This window comes from Lentinus tigrinus (assembly GCF_003813185.1).
Source record: "Lentinus tigrinus ALCF2SS1-7 unplaced genomic scaffold L226scaffold_30, whole genome shotgun sequence".
NCBI classification, from domain to species: Eukaryota; Fungi; Basidiomycota; class Agaricomycetes; order Polyporales; family Polyporaceae; genus Lentinus; species Lentinus tigrinus.
This window is the reverse complement of record NW_027137939.1, coordinates 162,123-179,262: the sequence shown is the minus strand read 5'-3', so window position 1 is coordinate 179,262 and position 17,140 is coordinate 162,123. Positions and strand designations below refer to the sequence as shown.

General features: G+C 56.1%; 7 protein-coding genes across 7 annotated transcripts; 4 read left to right on the top strand and 3 right to left on the bottom strand.

Annotated features, from left to right (window-relative positions):
- Positions 1 to 1,184: 1,184 nt before the first annotated feature.
- On the top strand, positions 1,185 to 3,534 carry L226DRAFT_547399 (cytochrome P450; the record flags this gene model as incomplete). The annotated part of the gene is made up of 12 exons (XM_067682493.1): positions 1,185 to 1,311; positions 1,370 to 1,467; positions 1,531 to 1,622; positions 1,682 to 1,835; positions 1,881 to 2,059; positions 2,133 to 2,383; positions 2,447 to 2,513; positions 2,589 to 2,819; positions 2,882 to 3,115; positions 3,181 to 3,213; positions 3,286 to 3,314; positions 3,386 to 3,534. 12 exons carry the CDS (start codon positions 1,185 to 1,187, stop codon positions 3,532 to 3,534), a joined length of 1,644 nt encoding a protein of 547 aa, XP_067531874.1.
- A 915-nt stretch (positions 3,535 to 4,449) lies between these two features.
- Positions 4,450 to 5,847, top strand: L226DRAFT_591598 (uncharacterized protein; the record flags this gene model as incomplete). The annotated part of the gene is made up of 4 exons (XM_067685615.1): positions 4,450 to 4,561; positions 4,615 to 5,001; positions 5,064 to 5,587; positions 5,642 to 5,847. The coding sequence occupies 4 exons, from the start codon at positions 4,450 to 4,452 to the stop codon at positions 5,705 to 5,707; spliced, it is 1,089 nt and encodes a 362-aa protein (XP_067531873.1). The 3' UTR covers positions 5,708 to 5,847.
- Positions 5,848 to 6,298: 451 nt separating this feature from the next.
- L226DRAFT_206422 (uncharacterized protein) lies at positions 6,299 to 8,005 on the top strand. Its single transcript, XM_067672869.1, has 2 exons — positions 6,299 to 7,658; positions 7,724 to 8,005. Exon 1 carries the CDS (start codon positions 6,437 to 6,439, stop codon positions 7,529 to 7,531), a length of 1,095 nt encoding a protein of 364 aa, XP_067531872.1. The 5' UTR covers positions 6,299 to 6,436; the 3' UTR covers positions 7,532 to 7,658; positions 7,724 to 8,005.
- Positions 8,006 to 9,767: 1,762 nt separating this feature from the next.
- L226DRAFT_491808 (uncharacterized protein) lies at positions 9,768 to 12,579 on the bottom strand. The gene is made up of 9 exons (XM_067677371.1): positions 12,164 to 12,579; positions 12,092 to 12,104; positions 11,893 to 12,035; positions 11,820 to 11,832; positions 11,420 to 11,763; positions 10,844 to 11,366; positions 10,342 to 10,788; positions 10,134 to 10,275; positions 9,768 to 10,054 (listed from the first exon to the last, which is right to left on the bottom strand). Exons 1-9 carry the CDS (start codon positions 12,187 to 12,189, stop codon positions 9,999 to 10,001), a joined length of 1,707 nt encoding a protein of 568 aa, XP_067531871.1. The 5' UTR covers positions 12,190 to 12,579; the 3' UTR covers positions 9,768 to 9,998.
- Positions 12,580 to 12,859: 280 nt separating this feature from the next.
- Positions 12,860 to 13,550, top strand: L226DRAFT_206266 (uncharacterized protein). Its single transcript, XM_067672868.1, has 3 exons — positions 12,860 to 13,267; positions 13,331 to 13,475; positions 13,532 to 13,550. Exons 1-2 carry the CDS (start codon positions 12,983 to 12,985, stop codon positions 13,451 to 13,453), a joined length of 408 nt encoding a protein of 135 aa, XP_067531870.1. The 5' UTR covers positions 12,860 to 12,982; the 3' UTR covers positions 13,454 to 13,475; positions 13,532 to 13,550.
- A 104-nt stretch (positions 13,551 to 13,654) lies between these two features.
- On the bottom strand, positions 13,655 to 15,129 carry L226DRAFT_554499 (3-oxoacyl-reductase; the record flags this gene model as incomplete). The annotated part of the gene is made up of 8 exons (XM_067683006.1): positions 13,655 to 13,891; positions 13,948 to 14,037; positions 14,099 to 14,136; positions 14,206 to 14,239; positions 14,302 to 14,410; positions 14,495 to 14,559; positions 14,632 to 14,977; positions 15,065 to 15,129. The coding sequence occupies 8 exons, from the start codon at positions 15,127 to 15,129 to the stop codon at positions 13,847 to 13,849; spliced, it is 792 nt and encodes a 263-aa protein (XP_067531869.1). The 3' UTR covers positions 13,655 to 13,846.
- Positions 15,130 to 15,435: 306 nt separating this feature from the next.
- L226DRAFT_513358 (uncharacterized protein) lies at positions 15,436 to 16,709 on the bottom strand (the record flags this gene model as incomplete). Its single annotated transcript, XM_067678369.1, has 4 exons — positions 15,436 to 15,507; positions 15,563 to 16,089; positions 16,147 to 16,542; positions 16,598 to 16,709. The coding sequence occupies 4 exons, from the start codon at positions 16,707 to 16,709 to the stop codon at positions 15,436 to 15,438; spliced, it is 1,107 nt and encodes a 368-aa protein (XP_067531868.1).
- Between the last annotated feature and the right edge of the window lie 431 nt (positions 16,710 to 17,140).

Sequence of the window (17,140 nt, the reverse complement as noted above, 5' to 3'; positions counted from 1 at the left end):
CCTTGCGGACGCTCCTGCCGGCCTGTCATATCTCGGCACTCCGGACCCTGGTTGACGAGGTCGAAGTCGACACGTGTATCATACTGCTGGCCGTACGCATCGCGTCGTGCGACGAAGCTCGAGTCTAAAGTGACTGTCCGCCCCGATCGGCGTCAGTACTGTGCAAGTGCCTTAACCAAATCCATATCGACGATCTTCAAGCTTGCAGTTCGGCAACGGAAAACAATAGCTCGGGGATCATCAGAAGCACCCTCGGAGCGGAGGACAGTCGGAAAGCTGCCAGGCCCTGTGATTGGCCGGTACCCCGCGGGGGCGTGCGTGGGCAGAAGTAGGCAGAAATCGACCTGGAGGCTGGGACCGGGCGAAGGTGCGGAAGCCGCGAAGTCGAAGCGTGCCATGACGATAGAGCACTCGTATCAGGGTCACCAGGTGTGCTGCCGGCGTCTGTGCTCATCGATTGTACTCTCTGACGGGTTCGTTGTGCTCGTGTGTAGGGCCTGGGTCGAGCTTTGGATCTGTTCGTGGTGCGGGATTGTCGGATCGCTTACATGAAGTAATCATATAGAACAGGCGCGACATAGTAGTGAGTGTTGCATGGGTTCTGGTACCACCACCTCACGCTCACCTATACGACAAGGCCTCCCAGTCAAGCGAACTTGTCTTTCAATGATGGATGACGTTATCGCCGCCATGACGGCGATGGTTTTCCCTGTCCCTCCGAAGTCCCCACTTTTGCACCGTGGTGCAGTGCTAAGGGTGGGCACTCGTGGCTGAAGACCGCCCACACTGTATCCTTGACATTGCTCCATTGCTCCCTTGACGATACAAGCCCTTGTGGACCGTTGCCAATGTCAAAGTGGTCGTGAGCATCTCGGACCGCTCAAAAACCTTGTTTACAAGGATCGCCAGCTACGGCGCACCTCATGATTACGCTGACAGCTAGCGATTCGCCTTAGGGGAACACTGTCATTATTGCCGGCGAGCATGCTGCCGTATGTAACCGCTGCCGTAGGCTGTTTCAGAGTTGCTGCGACAGGCTGTTCAGAGTTGCTGCGAAGTACGTAGATCTGTCACGATAAGCGCCGCGCAGTTGGTGCTTGCTCCCGGTCATTCCATGTTTGCTTCCGTACAATCCGCTTAAAACCCCTTTTCTAACTTCTCGACCACATACTGTACAAGCCATGATGAACCTCACAACAGCAGCCGTCGTAGCGGCGATGCTTTACGCCCTATGGCGCGTCTTCCGAAATTATGTCGTCGCGCACCCGATGGATAACCTCCCGGGTCCTTCTGCGACTACGTTCCTTTTCGGTGCGTGATCTGTCTACGTTTATACGGTATCTGGTGTATCTGATCCGAGGATGTTTAGGAAACATCCCTGAGTTCGCTGGGAGGCAATCATGGAAACGTCTTGCCGATCTAGCTGAGACGTACGGCCCAGCACTGATGTTGAGAGGTGTCCTCTGGGTACGTCTCTGCGCGCACGGCCGCAGTCATTACATCAGCAACTGACAAGACATGAAAATATAGCGCCGTCTAATCATGATCCACGATCCGAAGGCTCTGCACGGTATGTTGGTTAAGGAGCAGGAATTCCTTCAGAAGGGACTCGCTCCCGCGAAGTGAGTCCTGCAGCGCTTCCTCTCATCTATTCATGCACACCACTGATATCTCCGAGCAGCGTTCTCATCGTGCTCCTCGGCCCTGGAGTTCTCTCTACCAGGACTGGGCAGCATCGCAGGCAGCGAAAGTTATTGAATCCCGTATTCTCAGTGGCGCATCTGCGCAACATGACGCATATATTCTACTCAATCGCTCACAAGGTCAAGTCCAAAGTATTCCAGCATCGGTAGGAGCCCATATACTGACCCCATCCATAGCTCCAAGCTGCTCTCAAGAGCCGGTTGCCGGAAGACGGCACCGCCGACGTGCTGGATATGAACGGCTGGAACGGTCGCACTACACTCGAGATGCTCGGGCAAGCCGGGTTGGGATACTCGTTCGACAACTTTGCCGAGGAGTCCTCGGACGAGTACGGAGACTCGTTGAAGCTCTTCTTGTATGTTTTGCCACACGAACCCTTCGGCTCCGGGAAAGGGCCCCTGTACGCGCTAACGAATATCGATCCACAGCCCGACCTTGAACAATGTTCAGCTCTTCCCGTTCGTCGTCGAGAAGATGTCTTACGTCCTCTCCGTGGACGCGATGCGACGGCTCTTCAGGATTCTCCCCTTCAAGGAGCTGAAACGGCTCATGCACATCTCGGATACTCTGCAACGACGTTCTCAGGAGATCATAGACGAGAGAAAGGAGGCCCTCCAGAAGGGAGACGAGGCGTTGCTCGCGCAAGTCGGCGAAGGCAAAGACCTGATGAGTATCTGTCGTGAGTTCTCGAACTTCCGAGCTCAACTGAACCAAGCACGCTACTAACACAAGTCGCACACAGTGAAGGCCAATCTAGCCTCGACCGATGCAGAGAAGATGACCGATGACGAGCTCCTTGCTCAGACGTCGTGCGTCGTCCTCCCATCCTCGCGATTCTCACGATAATCCGGATGGTGCTTGACCCTCTCTTCTCGAATATGCAGAACATTCATCCTGGCGGGCATGGACACCACCTCGAACGCGCTCTCCCGCATCCTCCACCTTCTCGCGCAAAATCCAGCCGTCCAAGACAAACTCCGCGCAGAGCTGCTCATAGCGACTGCGGGCGGCACTGCCGACCTCGACTACGACGGACTGATGAACTTACCATATCTGGACGCGGTATGCCGCGAGACCTTGCGGGTGTATGCGCCCGTAGATGCCACTGGACGCGTGTAAGTCTCACCGTCCCCCCGAAAGGAATTTACTGAGCGGATCGGATATACCGTATGTATAGGGCTGCGAAGGACCTCGTACTCCCACTGTCTGCCCCTGTGCGCGGGCGTGACGGCGTGATGATCAGCGAACTCGTTGTGCCGCAGGACACGGTTGTCTTCGCCCACTTCCAGGCGAGCAATGTGAACCGGGAGCTGTGGGGAGAGGACGCGGAGGAGTGGAAGCCGGATCGTTGGCTCGCGCCGCTCTCTGCTGCCTTGGAGAACGCACATCTGCCGGGTGTATACGCGAATTTGTGAGTGGTGCTCCTATGATCGCGACAGTTGATCTCTAACATGCTGATATGCAACTTTAATCTAGGATGACGTTCTCTGGCGGCGTCAGGTCGTGCATGTAAGTTCGACCCGTTGCTCTTTGGGTGAAATCACAGTCGGGCTGACCGAGAGTTTCTGCCTCTGTCTACAGTGGTTTCAAGTTCTCGCAGCTCGAAATGAGTACGTATTCACGAATCAACAACTTACTCTCCGTTTTCTGAAACGCTGACACGTCGGTTGCGCCGGGGTAGAGGTGGTCCTCGCAGTTCTGCTCACCAGCTTCTCGTTCGAGTTGACGGACCAGCCGGTCGTCTGGAACTCGTCTGCGGTCATCTACCCGACGATGGGAGAGGAGAGTACGAAGCCGGAGATGCTGCTTAAGGTCAAGGTGTTGAGATAGACGTGTCTGTTCTTTACGGAGTCCTGTCCTGCGCTCGCGTTCGAAGTCGTACACTTGAAGTATCAACTACTGGTCGGTATCGCGCGCGTCACATGCGACCCTGCGATGCAATCGATGCAAGAGGAGGCATAGGAAGAGAAAGGTGATTCAACCGTACTACATTTCTACATATGTATAATGAACGCGGTGCTTGCCGTCTCGCACAAGTATCTATGCCTGCTCCATGGGAGGTCGGGAGAGTCGCGTCCGAAGACGACAGGGTCGCTGCAGTGCAGAAAGTAAGCTGGAGTGTAGGATTCGCATCGTGCTGCACCGGAGATGTAACGCGTTCTACTCCGTGATTTGTAAACACTTGTGCCTCTTATCGCACCAGGAAGTCTGCTTATGGATGCGGATATCGGTTGTACTGCACCTCGAAAACCGGCGCAGTGGCGTATCCTGACAAACGGCACGGTGGGCAATTAGGCCGCCGAGTCGCGTTGCGATCACAGAGGCGGCATGGGTTTGAATGTCCTATCGACATTGTTGAAGAGCGTGCACATACCTGCATGGGGAGGTGCTTACCAAGCGGTACCTCCGATGGCGGTGCCCAGTGCCCAACGTGTGCCCGGAATACTGGCAAATACTTTGAGCCTGCTAGAGGTTCATACTAATACCAGCGTTTGGACTCTAGCGTCGTCGCACGAAGGCGAAGAGGTAGCCAATCCCAAGTGCTGATTTTGCCGCGCCCAGGACATCTGCAGGCCGAAGTACGCTGATGGCGTGAACGCACACCTTCGTCTCCTTAGTGCCTGCTGACCAAGCTACACCTCCAGTGATGGTCTCGACGCTGTGCACAGTATCAGTCAGCAACTCGCATTCGAGTACAAATGGACGACGGGAGATGCAGAGAGGGGTAACGAACGGCAAAACGCCATGGCGCAGACAGAGACGACTCTCCTCCGGACCTTCCTCGACTCGGGCGCCCCGCCGGGCAGCACCGACTACACGACACTCGTCATCATACATGGCTGGGGCTTCCATGGAGGTCAGTCCTCGTCTCTCTCCAACCGTGCCATGCGTCTAACACGTACCGTCCAGGCAACTTCAAGAAGCTCATCCCGCTTGCTCCGAAGTTCAACACGCGCGTTGTCCTCGTCAACAGACGCGACTATCCTGGCTCCGTCCCCTTCACGGCAGAGCAGCGCGCTGAGATCAACCGGCTGGCCAGCGCTCCTGCAGGGACTCCTGGGGCAGCGGAAGCGCTGGATGTGTTAATGAAGGAACGCGCACGCGAGCTCTACGACTACCTCGTCGAGCTCGTCAGGCGCGGCGGGGTCGTTCCGGCTCAAGGCAAGAAGGGCGGCCTCGTCCTCGCCGGATGGTCTCTCGGCGCCACCTGGCTCTCCGCTCTCCTCACACACGTCGCGTCGTTCCCAGTCGAAGACGTAAACCTGAAGGGATACGTCAGAAGGATCGTCTACTATGGTGAGTCCATTCCAGGCTGCGTCGTCGCTGTTAGAGAAAAGGCAGACTCATCGATGGGTCAGATTCGTCGTATATCTGCCATGGATACAACCGACCTAAGGAACTTTATCATCCCCTGCACGACCCTGAGCTCGAGCCATCAAAGGTGATGGAACAATTCGGGATATGGGTTTCGGCCTACTTCGCGCACGGAGACGTAGGTGACTCCGGGCTCGCTGCGCTGGCATCCCACCACTACTTGGACAGCCCGTCGCCAACAATCACGAGGATGACGGCAGAGGAGATCGCAGAGTCAACATACTCCGCACCAGGAGAGGAGGGTGGGAGCGAGCTGGGTATTGCTATGGCGTCGATAGCCCACGGAACGTACGCGTCGCTCAGGAAGGGCGCGTTCCATCTGCAAGACTTGGTTCCTGGAGCGGACGACTGGCGAGACGTCGAGATACGGTATCTGTGGTGCGACGCGTCGATCTGGGAGATGCCGTTGGCCTATGTGACACTGAAGACTGAGTTGGAGGAGGCGAAGAAGGCAGGCAAGGCGACGCGGAACGTTGCATGGGTGCGGTTCCGCGGAGCGAACCATTTTGTGAGTTGTTCTTTCATTCAATGTCCTCTCCGTTGACTAAGAGCTTGTACCCAGGCTCATTGGGACTTGCCCGAGAAGACATTGCGGGGCTTCCTGGGTGAGGACGCTGAACTGCAATGACTGTAGAATTAGACGGTCGCATAGCCATAGAAACGATACCTTGCCATTATCAGTGTTTGGCGTACTGTAAGACTCCATTGGCTCGGAGTGCGGGCCATTGAAAGTTGCTTTGACAGTGGACGGTGCGTCGGGGACCAAATACTAAAGAAAAGATCACCTCATGTTTTCGCCATGGGGGGGAGAGGACTCGCAACGTACGAACACCGCAGTTGGGGCAAGTCAGGTGAATAGCAGAGTTGCAGAGAGGCCGCCGGTTGCTCGAACAAGGTACATCCGAGGCATGAGGACCTGATGAGCACTCTCGTCAGTTTTGTTTGCCGCATTGCACAAATGTAGGCATCGCACGCTGGCGGTATTGCACGACCTGGACTTTGATACTGCTTTGACTGTGGTTTCCTGGCTTTGTACTTCGGTATGTCCCTTACGTCGCACTTGTATGCATAAGGTTCTGCTTCAAGGTATGGTTGTCAAGCCAAGGAGAAGATACTAATAGTGGTTGGAGATTCAGAACAAGGAGGCATGGGCGCTTGGTGTCGCCGCGGTCACAGGACCGTGATCCGAAAGTGAAACGTTTGGGGAAAGTCGCTTCACAGCTGCTTCACACTGCTAGTTCGTTATAACATTAATTGTCTCCGCACTTGTCCTTGTCCTCTTCCTTCCTTCTCCTCGTCCACGTCGTCCGACGCGTTGGTCGTCGTTCGCCACGTCCTGCTCGACCCATCTCCCGACATGCTCGCCGCCGCGCCCGCTCAGCACCCGTTTTCGTCGAGGACAAACACCTTGACGACGCGTTCCTTCAAGGTACACTTCAAGCTCCCCATAATCAAGAAGGCCTCGCCAACCGTCTCGGTGACGAACACGAACGCTGCGCGTGTCAACACATACTCGCAACCCTCCCCCGCATTCCCCGAGGTCTCGTCGTCTCCAAGTACTGTTCCATTCCCGTCATCGCCGATTCCATGTCCGTCGCGGAAGAGAGCTATCAGCGAGGACGCATACGACTCGCGTGATGGGAGTGAGGAGAGTGGAGATGAGCCCATGGACGTGGACGAGCCGAGCGAGACAAAGGGAAGCACCCTTCCATTCCACCGTCGCATATCCCACATCGACATCATCCGCCGCCGTTCCAAGTCTTGCCTGGCTGCATCGTACTTCCATAGCGACTCTCAGCAGCCGCGGAGGTCCTTACATGCATCCGACAAGCCCGTTCCCCCACCCCATGGACCCGAGCAGCCGGCGAGGAAGCGGCCTGCAGTGCGTCGCCAAAGCATGAGCGCGGGGAACCCATTGCCGAAGACCGTGCGGAAAGCGAAGCGGGTCGTGGCAGACGCACAGTTTCTCGCGTCTTTGCACAGCAGCATCGCGCTGCAGGTGCGTTCGCGCATGGACACTGGAGTTGCTAGTCCCGGCGATGAGTGTGCAACGCAGGACGCCCTCCTCGTCGAGCGTATCTGGCACGCACTCGTGGACTTGGGCTACAAGCCTGTACCTTTCGACACGCCCTCTCCACAGCACACTCCCTCGACCCAGCCTCAGCCCGTCGCCTCAGTCGACCCTGCTCGCGAGGCTGCGGAACGCGCAGCCCGTCGCACGAAGGCGGTGTCCTCTGGACCGTTCGTGTTTGGCCCTCAGGATCTCCCGCCCCCGTCTTCTGGGCCCGTCCCCGTCCCCCAGCTCGTCGCATCTTTGATCATGCGTCATCGTGAACGCACCTCTACGCGTCCGCGGGCGGCATCGAAGAAGCGCGCTGGAGAGCTGCTGCCTACGTCGCGCTCACCGCTTTCTCGGTCTGTTACACCACCACACGCTATCACCGACATCTAATAACGTATACCGCCCGTACACCATGGCCTCTTCACATTCAGCCCCAACTCCTAATCGTATCAGCTGTGTCTGATACGCTTTCATGACCTAGGCACGCTGGGACGAGTATCGTGCCCGTATGACGATTGTGAGTCTCGCTCATATATGCCCCTCGCTGACCTCGACGTCGTGCTGATGACCATTGCGATGCAGATGATGACCTCACCCTACCATGCATAATCGTTAATACCTAATCTTTCCCTCCGCCATCGAACCCCCGTCGGTACTGTCGGTCTTGGTTTCTTCGGTTCTCTCGCGTACTTGGATAACAACAACCCGGAAGCTAGTCCTCATCGTCTCGATCAACAAGAAGTCAAATCACACCCTCATTGTCATATATCAACATCGAACCTCAAGCGTCGCATCGCACATACTGCCACACCCATAGTCGCCGTACATACCTGTATCCCTACCTCTCCGCCCCCGCCCCGCCCTCGGGATCACCCCGCGTACATTCCCTAATAAAGTGTCCCTGCGGCCGAGCCGCACGCCTCTTCACTGGTCTGAGAGGCGCGAATGTCAACTCTCATCATCCATGTCTACTACTCCTACCTGTGTGGTCGTCGGTCCGATGCGGACCTGTCGCCCTCGTATGCATGTGTTTCAGTAGATAGCCTTGGTCTATGACATCTCTCGTTGTCTGTTGCATCCAGGGGCCGCGCTTCGTTTCTGCTGCTCCTTTGGTCCGGTGTAGTACCAAACTCAGGTCGAGTCCGGTGCGGGGACAAACGTAGCGAACGTCATAGGACAACGGTGCGACGACTTGGCTCCCGCGTGGAAGACGGTCAAGCAGGCGACAAAGAGATGTACAAGCGGGTCTCTGTGGTGTAAGTCCATGCAATAGTCATTCACGGCTGTATGGTTAGCTTGCTCACAAAGTGCATGAAAAGACTCGAGAAGAGGGCGCCTAAGACAGTTTCTGCCACGGGTTACGGTGAGGAACTTTTCCTCCTTGTCAGCTTCATGTGTCGTGGTTAACTCCAAGGTCGCACCGAAGAGTAGCAAATCATGAGGATCGGTCCGACAATCGTGTTCCCCGAGAGCTACAGTGCCCCAACGCGCTGCTCCCCGGCGTAGACCGTTAGCTTCGAATCCCCACTCGTTCGATGGGTCCGTTTGCCTGCCAACTGCTGCCAGCACGAAGTTCGGGAATCGGCGAGCATATGCATCATGATACAGAGCGTTGAAAGTTGAACTCCGACTTGGTCGGGAACCAACTTCCTTTCGGACATGCAAGTGGGTAGCCTCCTCGTCGTCCCCCATCATCCCGGCCGTTTTGCCGCTCGTGCCAGAACTTGGGTCCTTGGAGGTCCTTTGGATGCCTCGGGTACTTACGCCGTGCGGCGCGCATAGCATAGCATATGTACGTGCCACCACTTTGATCTTGAGCGGAGAGACACTTACACCGATGACTATTGCGCGGGATGCCGTTAGCGCGCTATGAGGTGAGCAGGCCGGGGTCTCGCCGCTGTCATTCTGTAAAGACCGTGACGGTCAAGAGCAGTCGTCGACGGAACGTAGCAAGTACCGACTGTCTTGACGTGTTTCCGGCCCACGTCGTATGGCGTGAGTCGCTAGGTACCTGTGTATGGTGATTTCCGAAATATCCAGGAAATATCTGGCACGATATGTAGAACCATACCTTTAGGCGCGTGGGATAGAAGCCGGTTAGTCGTGGTGCCCCCGAGACTCTAGCCTACGGCGTGTCTCGGTGTTCTAACTATTAGTCCCGGAGGCACATAGAGACCGTTCTCTTGTGCCCGGGACCGTTCTTTCAATTTCACCTGTGCAGAGACACATGAACGGGCTCCAAGTCTAACCCTGCAATAGAAACGACAATCCTCGATATGCGAGCCCGAGAGTTGCGGATCGGGGACATGCCGCGAATTTTGTAGATGATGCTCTCAGCACCGGCGGTGGGCCTCGCACAGTGTCGCGTAGCAGTAAGTGATGATATCCATAGCACGCGCAGTGCGATGGCTGATTGGCTATAAAGTAGGTCTCCCGGTCGGGCAATATGATCGCTGCAGCGTCTGAAGTCGAAGACACTGATCCGATGGTGAGCGGATAGAAGCAGTGGACGGAGGCTCAAGCGCATCACGACTGCGGCGATCCTCGGGGTTCCTGTGCACCGGCGGAATTGTTCAAGATCGTCGATTGCATGGGCAAGTCAAGGAGAGACAGCAGTCGTCAAATTCAAATTCAAACAGGTGTTGACCTCGGAATGCGTGTGGGTCAAGTGTGGGTCCAGAGAAAGGCAGATCAATAGAACTACATATTACTCGACACAGCCCCATAATTGCATACTCTGCTCGGTCTTCACAGAGGAACGGAACGGAACTGCGGGGCCGGGTCGCTACACTGGTGTCAGCGTAAATTATACGGTATTTCAGACTCGGGTATGGGGGAGACAGGCGGGCGTCCCAGATCAAGCCAGAATACCGAACGCGGCTGCTCGTTCCAAAATCTGGTTCATAGGCCCTTCTGCGAATGGCGTAAATGCCGGTGATAGGGACGCGGCGTCAGTGATCATGAGCCCCACAACGAGCCGAGAGACACTCACCCAGGTACGGTAACGATTTCGCAATGACGGGAGCACAGGCGAGAAGCACCGACCGCGCAGTCGCCCAGTTCATCGCCGAGAGCTCGTCCATCGGCCGCGCACTCTCCGCAAACGCCACATTCGCCGCGTTCTGCCAGCAGACCTAGACGGTGCGTATCCCCCGGGATCAGCGGAGAACAGTATGGTCACGGCAGAAGCTCGCACGTACCCCGAGGATAGGATCGAGCATCTCGTAATCGTTCGCGCTGAACGTCTTCCCGATGCCGACGAGCTTGAGCACGGCGTTGAGGCAGTGCTGCCGCGACTCCGGATGGAAGCGGGGGGCGAGATGGTGGAGGAGAGCCTCTGCGGTGAGGGCGACAATGAGGGTGATCTTGAGGCCTTGCGTGGCGCGCTGCAGGTCGGGGCGCAGAGACGCTTTGAGCAGCGCTGGGTTGACGCTTGCGAGGTTCGCCTCGACCTCTTCGATAAGGGACCAGTATTCGGCGACCCACCCCGATGTCTCTTCTCGCGCCCCTTGGGAGAGGTGGAGCTCCCATGGACAGGAGGGAAGAGCGCTGAGACGGGCGGAAAGTTGGCGTGCGCGGTGGAGGAGGAGGGCTCCGCGGGCGCGGAGGATGGCAACGTGAGAGCGGGACAATGTTGGGTACATCACCTTGGTCACTATGTCAGTAGAGTAGTTGTGGGAAGGAAAGGAAGGCGGGGCTCACCGGGATGGATTGGAAATCCTCGTCATATTCGGGCCCCAACTCAGACGGAATCCCAAGAACCATCTGGCGATCGATGGTGATGTAGAAAAGGTGGCTGAGAGCGCATACCATCTGTTCGTCTTCTGGTGAAGGTTCGACTAGAGGGTCCCACGAGGAGGTGGTGAACCGAAGGCCGTGCCGCAGAGCGACTTCAGTACCAAGTCGTGTATGCTCGGAACCCTCCGGAAACATGTGCTTAATGTAGTAGTACATAGCGAGGACGTTGTATACTTGGATCTTGACGAGTGGCGCCGTGTTGGCGGTGAGGAACGAGATGGCTGACTCGAGCTCGAATAACTCCATAGGTGCCAGCGAGGTTGTGTGGTTGATCTCCTGCCACATCACGCATCCGAGGAGTTGGGCGGCATGGATCAGGGAGGGGTGGATGTGGGGACTGTCGTAGTCGCCCGTTGCGACCGCAGTAGTAGCTGCAGGGGTCAGCTTAACGCCGACGTGATCGCTGAAAGAAATAAAATGCAGTCGGCTGGTGGGGTCAGGGATGGTCATGTAACGGCTTTCAACAGGAGGACCACTCACAATTCTCGGTATTGCTCCAAAGTGATGCGAGAAGTCGGACAAGAAGAGGGAAGAGGCACGTCTATCACGGGAGGCTCCCAGGCTGGGAAGACACCAATGCTCTCAGTGGCGAAGTTGCCTGGCCATTGTACCGGTACACGGCGAGGTGAGGGTGTCGTGTAACCTTGATGTGGAGGTGAACTGCGGGGCGACCGCTCAGCGGAAGCCAAACGCTCTTCTAACTCACGAGTCCGAGCGACGAGAGATTGGATGAGGTTGCGCTGTGCATCATCTTCATACAGACATTGGGATTGCTTTTTTGCTGCCTCACATGTTGTGCAAAAAGGTCGCTTCGCGTCGCATTTCTGGAAGTGGGGTCATGAGTCGACGGCGCCTAAGAAGCGTCTTTGGATCAGCCGACCTTTTTCCTCTTTCTGGCGGAGTGTCAACAGTCAGTGCGGGATAGAAAGGTATTTGATAGTGGGCGGAATCACCGGCACGGTAGACAGGCTGCGCCTTTCTGGAGGAGGTTGGAGTTCTTCGAGCTTGGTCCGGCGGCACGGCTACTAAAGTCGCATACGACGAGTGCACCAAACTCCGTACACTGTCCGCAGCGAGGCTGGATGCCGTCGCAGTGCTAGTGAGCGGGCTCAGACCGCTTTCGACGTCATAGTTGAGCGATATGGAACTAACCACTGATCGTTCTCTATATCAAGTCTTGCAGTGAGCATGGAGGCGAGTAAGAACATATGATAGCCCACTAACCTGCACAAAGCACAAGTCTTGACCATAATCAGGATGGGGGTAGGATTCCAGGGAAGGATTCGTTCGGTGATGGTCGGGAACAAGCCGGTATGTAGCTTATATGGAGTGCTGGCCTTCAATCTTGTTCCTCCGACCCGGTCTAGTATGTTCACAGTGAAACGCGGACGGCTACTACTCACGAGTTAGCCGGAGCTTCGGGCGTCCCGCAACGCCCAGAGGCGCGAATTTCAAACGATCATCCGGACATCTTCGTGGATGGCTACACAGCATGCACGCACGGTACGTACCTTAGCCTTACCCCATGATGTGTGACAAATTCCCAGTTGCGAAGTCTGAGATCTGACTTCCGATATGCCGAAGACCTCCGCGACCCACCCCCGGGGACAGGATTTGCGCGGACGTACTTAAAGATAATCATGATCAGCAAGAAGAGGCAAGAAGTGGATGTGATAAGTGCACACTGCGGGCAAGGATACCGACGTCTCTATCGGAGACATCCGAAGCGGAGTTGTGGCGGAGAACTGAATTCTCGCAGGAGGTTGTAGCGGAGCTTGATGTACCTCGCCTGCCATTTGCCAAAGCCTTGTCGCTGTCTTCCTCGCTGTCCTCGCTGTTGTCTACCGTCCGCTCGCTTTCTTTGCCGACGGTTGTTGCTACCCTCAATACTCTTGCAGATGCCTCAGCGTAGCCTCAGTCACCCCACTAGACATCTCTAAATCTCTCACTGCTCAGGTCACTCTACTCGACGTTCTTGAAACCTGCGTGCAAGCCCCGTATACCATCTGCATCAACAGGAACAACTCGGAAGTGGGATGTCCGATGGTCCAATACCGGCGATCCAGGCACACCGGGGGTTGCTCGAACGGAAGTATGAATACCACGTTGCGCAATCAGGAAAATGCAAGCCCACCCAAGTTCGAGGTGAGCGTGAAGACCGTTGCTGAGGCCAAGACACTCTGGCGCAAGGAGCTGAGCGCGAAGGACGGCGAGATCGAGGCATTTAGGTACCTGCCTCTGTTTGGGTTCAATCAGAGTTCAACTGTGTTTCCCTCACAATCCGCGCACGTCCGTCCACTTAACGTCTGGAATGGGCCACGAACGCTGGTGCATACGCAAGGGCAATCAGGTGGACTCGTGGGACTCTGATCTCTTACCGCGCATGCGCAGAGTACCGCAGCACGCAGTCATTATGCCGAACCAGCTGAACGCAACAAGTACTTGGGAGGGCGTACGAGACCCGACTTAGAGATTCCGGAAAAGATCAAGCGAGAGAGGCGGCTCTGGAGCTAGAGAACCAGCACAAGTTTTTCAAGTATGTCTCCCCTCCACGGCGACAGTGACTTGCATCTAACCTCAATCTTGTTACAGGCCGCAACTAGAACTCTTCGAACCTCTCGAAGTGATAGCCACGGATCGCTCTCGCGTTGTTACCGGTGCACGACTGCTCCCAGTCGTTCTCTCTGACGCTCTTGTCGTCTTTCATGGGATATTCCTCGCCGCATAGGTACTGTACAACTGTCTTATACCAACTACATGCATGCTACGTTCACTACTGTATCACTGAGTACTACTTATGATATCCCGAATAACGCATAATCGAACTATATGTTCACCTCCAAACTCGGCCCGACGGACACAACGAATGTTGTCTCAGCATAAGGGCAGCACTCGCTTCTGTGGAATTCAGAACCCTCCTCCGTTCGTCCAACCTCCATCGGCAACGACAATCTTCCGCGCGTACAGGAGGTGAGTGGCGCGACAATGAGGTGCCCGACCCTACTTACCTTATTCGTCATGTAGCCGTTTGTCGCCAACATCAATACGATGGACGCAATCTCGTCCGGTTTGCCCAGTCGTCCGATAGGTATCTTGCTCTGGCATCGCCATAGAAACTCGTGAGTCTGAGCATAGGCTAGACATCCGAAGAACACTGACCCTGATAGCGTCCGTTGGGTTCCGCATCATCTCGGTATCTGGAGGACAAGGCATCAGTCGGCGGGACCGTGCCCGCCTTGACCGGACAAAGCCAGGATTTGACGTACCTTCAATCAATGCCGGTGCAACGCCATTCGTCAACTATGGTGGGTCCATTAGATTCACGTACTCTACACGCAATGTCGAAGTGAAGTTATACTCACGATGCCCTCTTTGCAATAGCGCAGCGACAACCAGTGGATCAACCCGTGCAATGCCGACTTCGACGACGCGTATTGAGGTCCGATCACACCGCCGGTCCCTGCAGCAACGCTGATAAGGTTCGGCAGTCAAAATCAGTGCCCGAGGCTTTTGCACAGGTAGAGCGGGAGATCGGGATGCAAATCGGGAACCCACCTCGACGTGAAGATGATCCGACCCCACTGCTTCTCTTGCATGTACGGGAGACATTTCTGGGCAAGCTATGCGGGCATGGACGGATCAGAGCAGGCATCACTTCCAGCGGCCTGAAGCCGCTCCGCCGCAAGACGTACCACATAACCTGTGCCAGAGTTTGTACGCCAGATCTCTTCGAACGTCTCTGCGCTGACGGTTTGCATGTCTCCCTCAGGGCCAATCTTGGGACCAGTGACGCCGTGGTTGCTGAACAGGATGTCTGGATGCCCCATCACCTGCACGACCTCGTCGCAGAGCCTGCGTGCTGCATCGTACGTCGACAAATCCGCCTCGAACGCCGCGGCTCGCACACCGGGTGCAAGTTTGACAAGTTCTGCCACGAGCGCGTCCGCTTTCTCTTTGGACCTGGCTGATGAGTGGTGCACTGCAATTGAGCAGCCATTACGCGCGAAGGCGCGTGCGGTCGCCTGTCCTATCCCGCCGCTGTTACGAGGTGAGCGAGAATCGATACAAGTCCCGAAGTTTGTTACTCAGCACATCTTCTAGAGCGATTAGCAAGAGATATCGTACGTGCAACCTGTGATGAGAGCAAGTTTGCCCTCGAGTGGGTAGCTGCTGGTCGAATTGCTGGTCATATCGTGAGTAGTTGGTTGTGGTCGTGGTGGATGAAGAGGAGTTGACGAATCCATACTTGTCGCGTTCAACATGTCACCTCACCTAGGGAGACGAAAGTATGACGTCTTGGGAAACGGCTGGACTATGCCGTCCGCCGGGCCGGATGATATCCCGGATGCTATTTCGGACTCAACCTTGTCGCACTGGGGTCTCGACCATCACTCGTTCAAGCCTACCTGCCTAAGATGACGATGTATCGTTCATATTCAATCACGGACAGAGAACAACATGGGTTCGGTTCTTTGACTCTCGGAGTATATCGCTGCTCACAACCAAGGAAGCTCAACATCGTTTCCCACAAGTCCCCGCAATGTCAACTCGGGCTGGTCCCAGTGAGCCTGGATATCCGTCAGCTTAAGACCTCGTCATCCAACTCCGAGCGATGTTACTCACGAAGTGGTTCGCGCCCCGGAACCGTACGTATTCGACCTTCCTCACGATCTCGCCTGCCTTCTCGGCCTCCTCCAACTCTTTACGAAGCGTCCAGGCACCAAGGGGCATCTCCCAGGTCGATGCGTCGCACCACAAGTACCGGACCTCGACGTCTCGCCAGTCATCCATGCCTGAAACCGTCTCTCGAAGGCGAAATGCCCCCTTCCTCAGTGAAGCGCACGTGCCATGGCGGGTGATACACGCTACAACAACTCCGTTATCGCTCCCGCCTGGATTTCCCGGCGCGTCGTACTTGCATTGTGCGACCTCCTCCGTCGTCATACGACTGGTCGTGGGCGACGGGTTCTCCAAGTAGTGGCGAGACTCCAGTGCGGACACGCCGTCGCGCGCCACATCCCCGTGCGAGTAGTAGGCCGATATCCATTTGCAGAAGTGTTCTAGCCATTCCTCGGGTGCGAGCTCTGCGTCATGCAATGGGACGTACAGCCCGTCAGGCATGGGGTATCCGAGGCAGAGGTAGGGTACGTCTGAAAGAGCGGTGAGTCTCCCCGTCTCACAAATCTACGTGTCCTGGATGGGCGCACCATAGTAGACGATCCTTCTGACGTATTTTGTCAGGTCCACTTCCGTGACAGGGAATGACGAAACGTGCGCAAGGAGGGCGGAGATCCACAGCGTACCCAGGGACCAGCCAGCCAACACGATCCCGCCCTTCTTCTTATCCTGATCCTGAGCCGGAAGGACCCCGCCGCACTTCACAAGATCGACGAGATAGTCGTAGAGCTCGCGCCCGCGCTCCTTCATGAAGGTTTCCGTAGCTTCCGCTGCTCCAGGTGTTCCTGCAGGAGCGTCAGCCAGTCGGGCTATCTCTGCGCGTTCCTTCGGGGTGAAGGGGACGGACCCGGGATAGTCGCGCCTGTTCATGACGACCACGCGCGCATTGAACTGCGAGGCCAGTGGGATGAGCTTTCTGAAGTTGCCTGGACGGTGCGTGTTCAGACCTTGCATGTTGGTAGTGCGGAAGATGGAACTGACCGCCGTGGAAGCCAAGGCCATGTATGACTACCAGTGTGGTGTAATCCGTGCTGCCTGCCGGAGCGCCGGAGTCGAGGAAGGTTCCGAGAAGACTCGTGTTCCTGTGCGTCATAGTATGATCCGTGCTGATACCTGCAAGTAGCCGGTATCGGTTGCGTTGTGTATCGCTCGGACGACCACGGGTCTAGGCGAGTTCGCGCAGAGACGAAGGGGGGAAGAAGTCTCAATTTCTTCAAGGTTCGATGCCGGTCTAATACGCTGTTTTACCATCGTAATAAGCGTCAAGAACAAAGCCACGACCGCGCGTGACTGGTACGAGGTATGAAACGTGTCTCAGCCTTCCGGACTCACGACAGTCTGTGAACAGTTGCCAGACGGGGCGACTTTGATCCAAGTCAGCATGAATACATAACAGGGCGGCGAAAGTTTGAATACTCGTGGAGCTGTTGTTCTCCCTTTGGATCAACCTCCGTCCTCTCCATTCAGCAATGTCAGCGGCATGTCTCCGCCTCAACCCCGGTATCGCCGGTGCTCGATGTGAAC